Source organism: Moschus berezovskii, chromosome 5, assembly GCF_049115385.1.
Source record: "Moschus berezovskii isolate FMDL1 chromosome 5, NW_MosBer_1.0, whole genome shotgun sequence".
Taxonomy (NCBI): Eukaryota; Metazoa; Chordata; class Mammalia; order Artiodactyla; family Moschidae; genus Moschus; species Moschus berezovskii.
In genome coordinates, this window is record NC_142464.1 from 77,880,518 (window position 1) to 77,894,264 (window position 13,747).

The following is a 13,747-nucleotide window of genomic DNA, read 5'->3' on the forward strand; positions in this document are numbered from 1 at the left end:
GGGCTGACTTAGCTGCCGGTCTGTGGAGGTCTAATACCGGGAGACCTGCCTCCGCAGGAGTCGCTCCAGCAAACAGGCAGGTAATCCACCTCCTTTCAGGACTTGGAATGAAGGCCATGATGGTAAATAACTCCTCTCTGGAATCTTCCTAGGCCCTGTTAACTCTTCAGGGGGAGCTTCCTGCACAAAGGACAAGCAGCAGGCATGGCTGCCCCTTAAGCCCCCAATTGTTTGAGGCACTCTCTCTGCAGATGATTGAGCACAAGGTCAGTCAGCTGCAGCCCAGCCCCTGAGCCACTGCAGATTCCGGGTCTCTGCTGTCAAACTCAGGTCACATGGCTTTGAAAAAGTGTGCATTTCATCCTTTTAGAGGGGAGATTAACGTGTCTGTCAGCCAGTTAACAATGCAGCAGTTAAGAATTCGGTTCACCATGTTAGGGGCAATGAGAAGAATGCTTGCTGATTAAAAAAAGAGAATGTCTTGCTCAAAAAAGCAACTGCTCACTAAACAGACCCTGAACACTGCTGACAGAGTAGGTGTGAGATGAGGCTGAATTTACCACTTTATCAGAAATCCCACCAGCTATGACCAAGACAGGTGTTAGTAACAGCAGAAGTGGCCACAGCCAATGACGGGTCACTCCTTTGCTCAAAAACATATCATGGCTCCCGGGACACCTGGGTCCCTTTCCTAAGCTGGGTGTTTGGAGACCCACAGAGATCTGGCCTCTTCTACACCACCAGGTGGCCTGGCTACCTCAACAACATCACGCCACCAGACCACAAGGTGACAGAGCTCCTGTCCTGTGCACAGGCCTGGGAAGGCCGTCTTTGCCCTCAAGGAATGCACGCTTGCTTCAGGAGGCTAGGTCAGTAATGGAGAGCCATCAGCGAGCCGCCTGGGATGCCAGCGGGGATAGGGGGTCCTTGGCTGGCTGAGTGGGTGGAAGTGGGAGACATGGGCATCTGTACCTCTCCCCCGGGGAGGGGCGGGGAGCCAGGCATGGCTGGAATACCACCAGGATTCTGTGCGGTTGTGGTGGACAGCTCTCTTCTGAGCCAGCGTCTACCCGAAACACTGCACTAGCATCTCTGTTCTGCTGTCTCCAAACCACAGAAGGCTGCTGGCAGCATATAGACACGGCATAAAGCTGAAGACAGGCCCCAAGAGACAAGCCTCAACCTCAAGGTGGGGTCAATGGGAAGAAGTCCCAGGCGCTCCATCCCCCCGCAGGACAGTTCCAGCCTGGGTGCCCACGGCAACAAGCAGCCCGGCCATGCATTCTGTACTGGCTTTTCTCCCTCCACTGTTTCTCTTCCAGTTCCCTCCCTTCTGCTTCTTGGGATCCCCTCCCATGTAAAGTCTGCTTGCAGCCTCCTGTTTCAGGCTGCTTTGGGAACCTCCTAAGGCAAGGATTTTTCAGTCTTACTGAGTTACAGGCTCTGCTGCCCCAGCCAACTGAGAGCTTCCAGAGACAGGGAAGTCCTTGCCTGTTCCTCAAGTCCCTCTCCCTGAGCTCCTGCTGCAGGGTAGGGTGGCAACTGCTCAGAAGTGGTTTTTGATAATAACCTTGGCCACCTGTTTCGAGGGCGGTGTGCTGGGCATTGCACTAAGAAGCACATTCTCTCCCATCTCTGAGTTAAGATTCACAGTCAGCCCACCCTGTCACTTCAGTGAGAAAACCGAAGGCTTCTCTCACCTGGCTAGTAAAAGGCAGATAGAGGAGGGCTGTGCCTTAACCGGAGAAGGCAATGGCAAGCCACTCCAGTACTCTTGCCTAGAAAATCCCATGGACGGAGGAGCCTGGTAGGCTGCAGTCTGTGGGGTTGCTCAGGGTCGGACACGACTGAGCAACTTCACTTTCTCTTTTCACTTTCACGCATTGGAGAAGGAAATGGCAACCCACTCCAGTGTTCTTGCCTGGAGAATCCCATGGACGGAGGAGCCTGGTAGGCTGCAGTCTGTGGGGTTGCTCAGGGTCGGACACGACTGAGTGACTTCACTTTCACTTTTCACTTTCACGCATTGGAGAAGGAAATGGCAACCCACTCCAGTGTTCTTGCCTGGAGAATCCCAGGGACGGCGGAGCCTGTTCGGCTGCTGTCTATGGGGTCGCACAGAGTCGGACACGACTGAAGTGACTTAGCAGCAGCAGCAGCAGTGCCTTAACCACCGGGGGCATTTTGTGGGGAGGGAGACGGAGCCTGGCAGGAGGCAGAGAAGAAAGACACTGCACTTGTCACTGTCCAGATAGGTGCCTTTCTATTCTCTCCATGGGGTGGAGAGGGTCCCTGGGAGCCACCCTCAATTATCTAGAGCCTGGTAAGAGGTGAAACCGCTTGAGTAATTAAGCACTGCTTGGACACCAGAGAAGACATGCCTTTCAGGAATCAGGGGAACAGCACTGCAGCCCAGAGGTAGGAGAGGTCTCAGGCCTGGGACAGGCAGAAGGAGCAGGGGAGAGAGGCTGGGGGATGGTGAGGCAGATGGCTGGGAAGCCTAATGGAGGCCCACCCTTCCCCCTGTCCAGGCTTCCCATTCAGATCATGTCACCAAGCGTCACCGAGGACTCAATACCTGGGTTCCCGGCTTCAGGGACGGCACTAGGTCTTTGATCATTTTGGCTTCAGAGACTGTGACTCCGCCCACCACGAAGAGGATGAGGAGAGGGTGGTCGCTGGGATGAGGCCGGCTCACCTGCAAAACAAAACGCGCCTAGCGTTAGAGGCGTCTTTAGGTGCGGTGAACAGCCATTCGAAAGATTATAATTCGTTAGGGGTACAATGTGTTAGGGGGTGTGAGCCCATTGATCAGGAGCATGCCGGGCACACTGCCTTCATACAGCCCTTTACATAAATATTTTATCGAAAGAGAAGTTAAAGGAGCAGGAGCTATTAAACAACAGAGAAGGCTGAGGGCAACTTTCCCTTCCTTTTCAGTCTACAGGTCTCAACACAAATGTGCTCCTGCCTTACAGAGCCTGTGCAGTTCCTTCCAAGCTATAGCCACAACATGGAGTCATCGTCTCCGCTTACACATGTTTCTTTGATGGCTGTCTCCTTTAATGGAACACAAACTGAGGAGGCAGAGATCTTGTCTGCCTGGTTCACTGCTGAAGTCCCAGAGTACTTAGTGCCGTTTCAGAGTAGGTGCTCAATAAACGCCTGTGGCATTGAAAGATGGTCACATCCCTAGGGAGGAGGAGGTGAAGGGTGGACAAAGATGCAAGAGCCCCGTGCCCACCCTTGAGGGCAGACTTCATGCCCTTACCTTCTGCAAACCAACCTCAGCTGAGGATTGCACCTGCACGCAATGCTGCACTGAAAGTCGTGGAGAATCCCTTCCTGGGCCTTAAGGTCTCACCAGTGAGGCACAGTATAAACAACTAAAATGGGAGCATCCCCCAGTAACCTCTCAGGAAATGCACAAATGCCAGACCTGGTGACTAACTGAAGGGGGCAAGAAGGGGTTCCTGAGGACAGTGTGTGTGAGTCCTACCTGCAAGTTCAGGAGGGTTCGGTGAGGAGTGGGTGCAAGTGGTATGAGCCAAGTTCTGCAGGCAAGTGGTCACCAGCTAGGGGGAATGAGCAGGTCAGCCGCATGGAGTCATTACAGGAAGGATGCTGCCCGCTGCCCGCATGACCAGTGAAGCCAGAGGTGGGAGAAGCAGGCTGGTCTCCAGCCAGAAGAGGTTAGACAAAGTAGGTAAGTGTGTGCGCTCACCACACCCACTAACACACAAGCCATCTTTGGGCCAAAGGACGGTCCCCACAAGTGGCAGGGTGGGTGGCAGGCTGAGAGGAAGAGAGGAAGCCCTTCTCTTGCCCCGGGTCCAACTCTTTTTTCAACTTGGTTCTTCTGACTCCCTCGCCTAAATATAACTTTTCAGTATCTTATTTTAAAACACTTAGGAAGGTAGCACACTAAGTGCTTCCAGTTACATAAGCTATTCCTTGGCTTCTGGAGAGGAAACTCAGAGTGAAGAGGGAGGGAGGGAAGGATGGGGAGAAATAGGGGGAGGGAGGGGAAAAACAAAAGGCTGGAAGAAAGGAAAAGTGGGTCTAAACTTCTTCCAAATGGGCAGTGGTGAATACTGGACAAAGTTACAGAACTCTTGGATCTTTAGAAAAAGACTCCAGGCTCCCCGCCCCACCCCCCAGCTTTCTGCCCTGTGGCTCCTTCATTTCTGCCCGGGGGCTCCATCCCTTGACTGCATCTGTTGACTGCTGTCTTCCAGTCTGGGTACCACACACCTGCAGCCGTGCTGCTTCTGTCCTGCTGTCCCCCTGTAGTGGCTCTCACTACAGTCACCAATAGCTGTCACAGACAGGGGTCGACAGACATTTGTCTTCATTTATTTGGACGTTTCTGTGGCATGTGTCCCGGCTGATGACATCCTTCTTGGCTACCACAATAGCACTCTCTCTGGGGTCTTCCTTCTACCTTTCCCATGACTTCTTCTCACATTTCTTCATAGGTTCCTTTTCTTGGTCTGCTCAAGTGTCAGTACTCCTTGGGCTTGACCTTTGACCCTGTGTTAGGAATCAGCGAACTAAAATGGACTGGAATGGGTGAATTTAACCCAGATGACCATTGTATCTACTGCTGTGGGCAGGAATCCCTTAGAAGAAATGGAGTGGCCACGATAGTCAACAGAAGTGTCCGCAATACAGTACTTGGATGCAATCTCAAAAACAACAGAATGTTCTCTGTTCATTTCCAAGGCAAACCTTGGAATCTTCAATATCACAGTAATCCAAGTCGATGCCCCAACCAGTAATGCTGAAGAAGCTGAAGTTGAACAGTTCTATGAAAACCTGTAAGACCCTCTAGAACTAACACCCTAAAAAGATACCCTTTTCATCATAGGGGACTGGAATGCAAAAGTAGGAAGTCAAGAAACACCTGGAGTAACAGGCAAATCTGGCCTTGGAGCACGGAATGAAGCAGGGCAAAGGCTAATAGAGTTTTGCCAAAAGAACGCACTGGTCAGAGCAAACACCCTTTCCAACAACATAAGAGAAGACTCTACACATGAACATCACCAGATGGTCAACACCGAAATCAGATTGATTATATTCTTTGCAGCCAAAGATGGAGAAGCTCTATACAGTTAGCAAAAACAAGACCAGGAGCTGACTGTGGCTCAGATCGTGAACTCCTTATTGCCAAATTCGGACTTAAACTGAAGAAAGTAGGGAAAACCACTAGACCATTCAGATATGACCTAAATCAAATCCCTGATGATTATACAGTGGAAGTGAGAAATAGATTTAAGGGACTAGATCTGATAGATAGAGTGCCTGATGAACTCTGGACAGAGGTTCATGACATTGTACAGGAGACAGGGACCAAGACCACCCCCATGGAAAAGAAATGCAAAAAAGCAAAATGGCTGTCTGAGGAGGCCTTACTAATAGCTGTGAAAAGAAGAAAAGTGAAAAGCAAAGAAGAAAAGGAAAGATATATCCATTTGAATGCAGAGTTCCAAAGAATAGCAAGGAAAGCCTCCCTCAGTGATCAGTGCAAAGAAATAGAGGAAAACAATAGAATGGGAAAGACTAGAGATCTCTTCAAGAAAATTAGAGATATCAAGGGAACATTTCATGCAAAGATGGGCACAATAAAGGACAGAAATGGTATGGACCTAACAGAAGCAGAAGATATTAAGAATAGGTGGCAAGAATACACAGAACTGTACAAAAAAGATCCTCATGACCCAGATAATCAAGATGGTGTGATCACTCACCTAGAGCCAGACATCCAGGAATGGGAAGTCAAGTGGGCCTTAGAAAGCATCACTATGAACAAAGCTAGTGGAAGTGATGGAATTCCAGTTGAGCTATTTCAAATCCTGAAAGATGATAAAGTGCTGCACTCAATATGCCAGCAAATTTGGAAAACTCAGCAGTGGCCACAGGGCTGGAAAAGGTCAGTTTTCATTCAATCCCAAAGAAAGGCAATGCCAAAGAATGCTCAAACTACCGCACAATTGCACTCATCTCACACGCTAGTAAAGTCATGCTCAAAATTCTCCAAGCCAGGCTTCAGCAATATGTGAACCGTGAACTTCCAGATGTTCAAGCTGGTTTTAGAAAAGGCAGAGGAACCAGAGTTTAAATTGCCAACATTCGCTGGATCATGGAAAAAGCAAGAGAGTTCCAGAAAAACATCTATTTCTGCTTTATTGACTATGCTAAAGCCTTTGACTGTGTGGATCACAATAAACTGTGGAAAATTCTTCAAAGATGGGAATACCAGACCACCTGACCTGCCTCTTGAGAAACCTGTATGCAGCTTGGGAAGCAACAGTTAGAACTGGTCATGGAACAACACAATGGTTCCAAATTGGGAAAGGAATATGTCAAGGCTGTATATTGTCACCCTGCTTATTTAACTTATATGCAGAGTACATCATGAGAAATGCTGGGCTGGAAGAAGCACAAGCTGGAATCAAGACTGCCGGGAGAAATATCAATAACCTCAGATATACAGATGACACCACCCTTACGGCAGAAAGTGAAGAGGAACTAAAGAGCCTCTTGATGAAAGTGAAAGAGGAGAGTGAAAAAGTTGGCTTAAAGCTCAACATTCAGAAAACTAAGATCATGGCATCTGGTCCCATCACTTCATGGGAAATAGATGGGGAAACAGTGGAAACAGTGGCTGACACTATTTTTTTTGGGCTCCAAAATCACTGCAGATGGTGACTGCAATCATGAAATTAAAAGACACTTACTCTTTGGAAGGAAAGTTATGACCAACCTAGATAGCATATTAAAAAGCAGAGACATTATTTTGCCAACAAAGGTCCATCTAGTCAAGGCTACGGTTTTTCCAGTGGTCATGTATGGATGTGAGAGTTGGACTGTGAAGAAAGCTGAGTGCCAAAGAATGGATGCTTTTGAACTGTGATGTTGGAGAAGACTCTTGAGAGTCCCTTGGACTGCAAAGAGATTCAACCAGTCCATCCTAAAAGAGATCAGTCCTGGGTATTCATTGGAAGGACTGATGCTGAGGCTGAAACTCCAATACTTTGGCCACCTCATCTGAAGAGCTGACTCATTGGAAAAGACCCTGATGCTGGGAAGGGTTGAGGGCAGGAGGAGAAGGGGACGACAGAGGATGAGATGGCTGGATGGCATCACCGACCCGATGGAGGTGAGTTTGAGTGAACTCCGGGAGTTGGTGATGGACAGGGAGGCCTGGTGTGCTGCGATTTATGGGGTTGCAAAGAGTCGGACATGACTGAGCCCTGAACTGAACTGATAGGTTATTATAAGATACTGACTGTAGTTCCCTGTGCTATACAGTAAACCTTTGCTGTTCGTTGCGTATTTGTCTCCTTTTCTTTACCCGCTTCCTTCTCTTTTTAAAAGCCATCCTCTCCTCTAAAAATCTCTCTCTAACCACCTCTCAGCTCCTGCCCCATGACCCAAATCTGATAGACACCTCTGCCCTGGCCGTGTCATACTGGCTGCAACCTTGATAGGCCTGCCTATCTCCTCTCCTAGACTGTAAGCTACGGGAGGGTAGGGACTGATCGTATTTATCTTGGTATTTTGGGCTCTGAGCATAGAGCTAGCTCATGGTAAACTTTCAAGTGCTGCATGAATAAAATGAATGAAGGAATGGATGAGGTCCACAGGTTAACTGGAGATATTTTTCTTTCCTTAGATCTCTCTCTAAGAAAGAGATGTTTTAGACACTCCATTCTATGTGTGGTTTTCCTGGCTGAGTAACAACCTGAAGTTCCTTCCAACTCTACAGACAATTGTTTCTCACTTACTCCTGGGACAGAAATACAACTGGCTTCAGAACTTCATGTTGGTACAGTATGTTCTCAAAGACATATGCTTTCCATAAGAGAGTCCGGACTCTGAAGTACACTGCAAGAATCTTGGAAGGATGCATTGAAAGATGAAAAGGAAAAAAAAAAGAAAAGAAAGAGCAACAAGGATCAATACCCCTGGGCCAAGGAGTTGAGAGAATGTTGATTTTGGTACAAATTAACGGGTGCCATTAATGCATGTTGCTGTTTGCTATTTTGGTTTCTGTTTAGATTTATGTTTTGATACTAGCTTCCTTTATAGAATACATCAAGTCGGCAGACTATTGGGAAGTGGAGTCTTTCCAGTCTTTTCCATCAGAATAACACATTCCTTATAATAAGCCACACTCGGCTGAGTCTCATTTGTATGTGAGTTCACGGTGTAGGGCACTTTGAAGTTGCAAGAAGTAAACGTCATTACTGCCATCATAAACACGCAGATTAATAAAGCAAGTCAGGCCCACTGCCCTTTCTTTCATTTTCTAAACCTTCACTGGCTAAGACATTTCTAAACCTTCACTGGCTGTGATTTTAAGACATCAGTTCTGGTCAGAGAAGACCGTTTCTCCCCACCATTTACCCAGCCTTTGAAGCCAAGGCTGCCGACACCTTCTCTGCAGCTGTGGCCCCAAGAGCACTCTTTGATGTCCTGACTGGTTTCTATGGGAAGTGTTTCCCTCTGCCTCTGGTTCCCTGGAGTTCTCTGGGCATTCCGGGAACCCAGCTGCTGATTCTCCTCCACTGTTTCTCTTCATGCCTGACTCATCTGTCCCCAGCACAGGCAACGGTCAGGTCCTCCTTCTCCAACAGTGGGCGGGCCTCGTAGGAGGGAGACAGCATAATGGGAGCGTTGGCCCAAAGGTCCCTGGGCCCTGAGAGCAGCTGTGCTGACTTTGAAGGTGGCCTCGTAATGGCTCTTGTCCCAAAAGGAGTCAGGAACAGCACTGCTGCCACCACTGAACACGTCACGTCCAGCTCCTCTTTTTATGCATTTATTCATCCATTCCACAAATACCTGTTGAGCAAGTCCTATGGGCCAGGCACTGCTCTAGGCACTGGGAACTCAGCGGTGAATGAACCAAGAAGAATCTCTGCCGTCAAAGAGTTTATATTTTTGTTGGGGAAAAAGAGAAAATACAGAAGTAAACTGGTAAGTGAGGAAAGCAGTAAGTGCTGTGGAAGAAATAAAGCAGGGTTGGGGTTCCCACGTGGTACTAGCGGTAAAGAACCTGCCTGCCAACACAGGAGAAGTAAGAGACACGAGTTTGATCCCTGAGTAGGGAAGATTCCCCTGGAGAAGGGAATAGGCAACCCACTCCAGCATTCTTGCTTGGAGAATCCTATGGCCAGAGGTGCCTAGTGGGCTATAATCCATAGGGCTGCAAGGAGTCGGACACAACTGAAGTGACTTGGCATGCACGTACCGGGAAAGCATTACTTTGCACAATCTTAGAATCTATGAAGTTGGTAGAAGCTCCATTTTACAGACAGAGACAGTGAGGCTTACAGAGGTGAAGTGACTTGTCCCAAGTTTTCCAATTCATTAAGCTATAGGGCTGAGACAGAAATCCAGGTCTGCCTCGGAGAAGAGTGGGATACATTCCACACGCCCTCATTTATAAACAGATTCTTCAAACTGAAAGCATTTTTACTAGCTTTCATCTCTTAAAACTCTGTACTTTTAGTTCTTCAGCGACGTCAGCCAATTACCCGGTTTCTCGTGGGACTTATTTCGTCTCAGTGCAAAGGCTACCATGCTGCCAGAGTCACTCTGTCATTAGCTCAACCTCCCTGTTGCATTTGCTGCCGTGGATGGCATCCCCATTCCGGAGACTCCCCACCCCCACCCCCACCTCTCTCTGTTTTCGAAGCCCTCTCCGTGTCTTTCCTGCCTCCTGGGCTCTCCTCTTGCTTGCCCTGTCCCATCACACACTGTGTTCCTGACTGCTGGGGCCTCTTCTCCCAAACACCCTCCCTGGGTGGCCCTGTCCTGTCCATGGTCCAGGCCTCAGAGGGCCTGTGTCCCCAGGTCGCTACTGCAGGCCCAGGCTCTGCTGAGCTGCAAAGCTGTCTCACAGGCACCTAACTCTAAAACACAAGTTATTTTCTTCTCCACTTCTGCTTCGGAGTCAGAGAGAATGTAAACACCTGCCATCCAATCATCCCTGACTGGATGAGGGGCCCTGGACAATGCCCTCATTTACTTCCACATCCCATCAATGCCCAGTCCAGTGGGACCCACCAGGGCTGCAACCTTGCCCTCATTCCCTCAGCCCCTACCTGACCCCGACTCTTCTCACCTTCTCTCCCCAGTCTGATGCCAGCCTGGCCTCGTTCCCTGCTCTCCCACTGCTGCCAGGTGATCTTTATAAAATACACACTGGCTGTTTTGGTGATTTAGTTGCTAAGTCGTGTCCAACTCTCGTGACCCCATAGACTGTAGCCTGCCAGGCTCCTCTGTCCGTGGGATTTTCCAGGCAAGAATACTGGAGTGGGTTGCCATTTCTTTCTCCAATACACTGGTTCTATATTCCTAAAAAGCATGGCATAAAGCCTCATCGTTTCTGGTCACATGTCAAGTCTCCAGCCCTTCGTGACCTGCCTTCTGCTTATCTCTCTGCCTTATCTTCTTCCACTCCGCACAGGCTGCTCTGAGCTCCAGCCGTTTGGAGCGACCTGGAATTCCTTTGACTTAGTCCAGAACGTCCATCACTGTGTTTCTCACTCCTACTGGTCAGACACATTCAGCTCCTCTGACTCCCTGATTAAGCTTCACCTTCTCTGTACTCTCACAATCCGCCCAGACACCACTTCTCTCTTGTCCCCACAACTCTCAAGGTTCCTGTCCTTCTCCCTAACCAACTGTAAGCTCTCCAGTGTGAGCTGTGCTGTGGCAGGTAGGACAGCTAGCCTGTCTGCACCTTCCTTACCCAGAGCAGTGACTAGCACGCGAGAGGCTCTCAGTAATTGCTCACAGGCAGGCAAAGTCTGTAGCTGGCCAAAACCAAGTTTGTATTTAATGATTCCTTTCAAGATCTAACTCACTAGAACTTATGGATCTTATTTAGCAAATGTTACACGAAAATCAAACCATAGTATGGAGCATAATTGAGAAGGAGAAAATATAAACAATAGTTATAAATAGTATTGCAAACAAACTCCAAGACTTGTGCTGATTTAATCAACAGACACCAAATGCTGAGATGTTTTCCTCCCATCAGAAACGCTATTAAGTATAATGGGCCTAAGCCAACAGTTCATCTCTGAGTTGTGTTTTTCTTATGTAAACGATGAGGAGCTGGACTTGATGACCACTCTCAGTCCAGGGATCTGACATCAAATTGCACCTGAAGCTCATCATTTTTGCCCTCTATCTTTACAGCCTCCTTCACCTCCATCATAGTTGCATCTGTAGATGTCTGTCCAGCTCACACATTAACAGTCTCCTCCATCTGCATGGCCATGGGGTGGGCTCCTGGCAGCCGTGTAGTTACAGTGTGGTCCTGCCCTCCTCTGACCTCAACTGAATGGCGCAGGGATGGGCCCCTGACCCAGGCTGGCCCAATGTGAGACGCTTCCCTAGGAATGGAGATTTGACCTGAGACAGACGAGGCCCAGTCAAAGCTCCTAAGAAGCACCAACACCTGTGGCACAGCTCCCCGTCGTTCACTTGGCTCTTGTTCACTGAGCATGGACACGAAGCTGGGATGGTTCTTGGCATCTTCTGCAAGCCGCAGCCAGTCTTCAAGAACTGTCTGGTTTCCTGATGGCTTTCCAGTTCTTGGGCCCACTTTCCAGTTCCTGAGGCTCACTGCATGGCCGCCCTTGCGTCCTCGGAGACACTTGGTCCTCCCAATGAGGGCTTTCCTTGATGAAGTTAGTGCCACTTGGTTAATTGCCAACAATGTATCTCAGCTCCAGCTCTTCAGGGTGGGCCTGAGCAGCTGTCCCCTCTATCCTGTGGGCCTTTTCCTCCTCTGCCTGAGGCCATGGAGCACTCACAGGAACTCCTACTGAGGGCCCAGAGGCAAGCACTGAGTCTTCTGTGAGTGTTTTTCATAAATCTTTTATTTTTTTTTCCAGTTAAGCACAGCCATATAAGAAAGGGAACAACAACACGCAGTTTAACAATGCTCGTAAAAGGAGGTAAAAGGGCCTTGTGCAATTTCATCAGATACAACCCACCCTCCTCCTGCCAATTCCAGCAGAGAAAACATCTTGACAAATCATGTCCTTTAGTCAAAACAAGTCGGAGTCCAAACACATGGAGTAGATATAAAATATATTATTTTCAGGAGACTGAAATCCAAACCACAAATTCCAGAAACGCATTTTCAAAGTGCTGCCTATTAGACATGCTCATTTTAAATTAAATTAACGCTGTTGTGAGAGTGGGAAGGTATGGTTCAACTTATTTATTAGATCACTATCAAGTTTTTTTCTACAGAGATCAAGGTGCTTCATGCACAGGCATTTGGAGAGAAGACTTACTTGACTGTTTAAAAAAGTCAGATTCTGCCAAAGCGGTTTCTCCGGACTTTGATACTCCCCTCCACTCAGGGCACTGCCCTTTGAAGCTGACAGTTCTGTGCGGCTAACCACAAGTCTAGCCTCCGGTGGAGAAGTACGCTGAGTTGACTCCAAACACTTTCTCATAACCACAGGAAGAATGACCTTGAGGGTGCCCAGCTCTGCTCCCCAGCCTGTCTCTTTCCTTGACAGGGCCTGACAGGGAGAACTTGGGAGAGCAAAGTTCTACAGCTCAGCGTCTCATCCATCAGGAAGGCTTTTTTAAATTTTTGTTAATTTTTTAAAAAAGATTCTATTATTTAAAATGATTTCAGGCAAATAGCAAGCATACCTTTTGCTATCAGAGCCTTTCTGGACTCATTTATTTCAAAACCAGTGGCCTCAATGATATTTTCTGCTCCTCATGCTCTCTCTCCCTCTGAACCCAGGAAGGCATTTGTGACTGCCTTGATCGCCGAAGAATTGATGCTTTTGAACTGTGGTGTTGGAGAAGACTCTTGAGAGTCCCTTGGACTGCAAGGAGATCCAACCAGTCCATTCTAAAGGAGATCAATCCTGGGTGTTCATTGGAAGGACTGATGCTAAAACTGAAACTGCAATACTTTGGCCACCTCATGCGACGAGTTGACTCACTGGAAAAGAGTCTGATGGTAGGAGGGATTGGGGGTGGGAGGAGAAGGGGACGAGAGAGAATGAGATGGCTGGATGGCATCACCAACTCTGTGGACGTGAGTTTGAGTGAACTCCGGGAGTTGGTGATGGACAGGGAGGCCTGGCGTGCTGTGATTCATGGGGTCGTGGAGACTTGGACACGACTGAGTGACTGAACTGAACTGACCATCAGAGCATTGTGGGAGTGATGTTCTGTGGCTTCTGAGGTTCCCACCTGGTGCTCTCTCTCAGGATGCTTATCCTTGGAATGCGGCTGCCTTGCTGTGAGGAAGCTCAGGCCATGTGGAGAAGCCTGTGTGGAGAGGAACTGAGGCCTTCAGCTCACAGGCTGGGCTGAGCTATCAGTTGATGGTCAGCATAACCTTGGAGGTGAATTCTTCTCTGCTGAGCTCTGCCCAGACAGCACAATCATGAACAAAATAAATGATCAATGATATTTAAAGCCAGTGTTTCAACAAGGCTTCTGATGCACCGATTGATAACCGGGACAGATTGGGATGAGAGACTTGTCTGGAGAGTCTGATTTACACAGGAAAGCATGCTAAATAAAGCAATGGAAGGAAAGTGACTTTAGCAAATTGCAGTCTGATATCAGCACATGAGGTTCTGACTGTACTAAGGGCAGAACCCAGCTGCCTTGACTTCCCTCTCACAGAGAGTTTGTTTGATGCAGAGAATCTTGGACACATGGGTGTATCCCCTAACTTTCACTG

General features: G+C 48.4%; 1 protein-coding gene across 2 annotated transcripts in view; it reads right to left on the reverse strand.

Annotated features, from left to right (window-relative positions):
• SCFD2 (sec1 family domain containing 2) overlaps positions 1–13,747 on the reverse strand; it is a 416,000-nt gene that overhangs the window by 11,294 nt on the left and 390,959 nt on the right. For both annotated transcript variants that reach the window (XM_088836334.1, XM_055434867.2), the window contains one exon: positions 2,579–2,698. In XM_088836334.1, the coding sequence (XP_088692460.1) occupies positions 2,579–2,698 (120 nt within the window). The remainder of the gene's footprint in view (positions 1–2,578; positions 2,699–13,747) is intronic.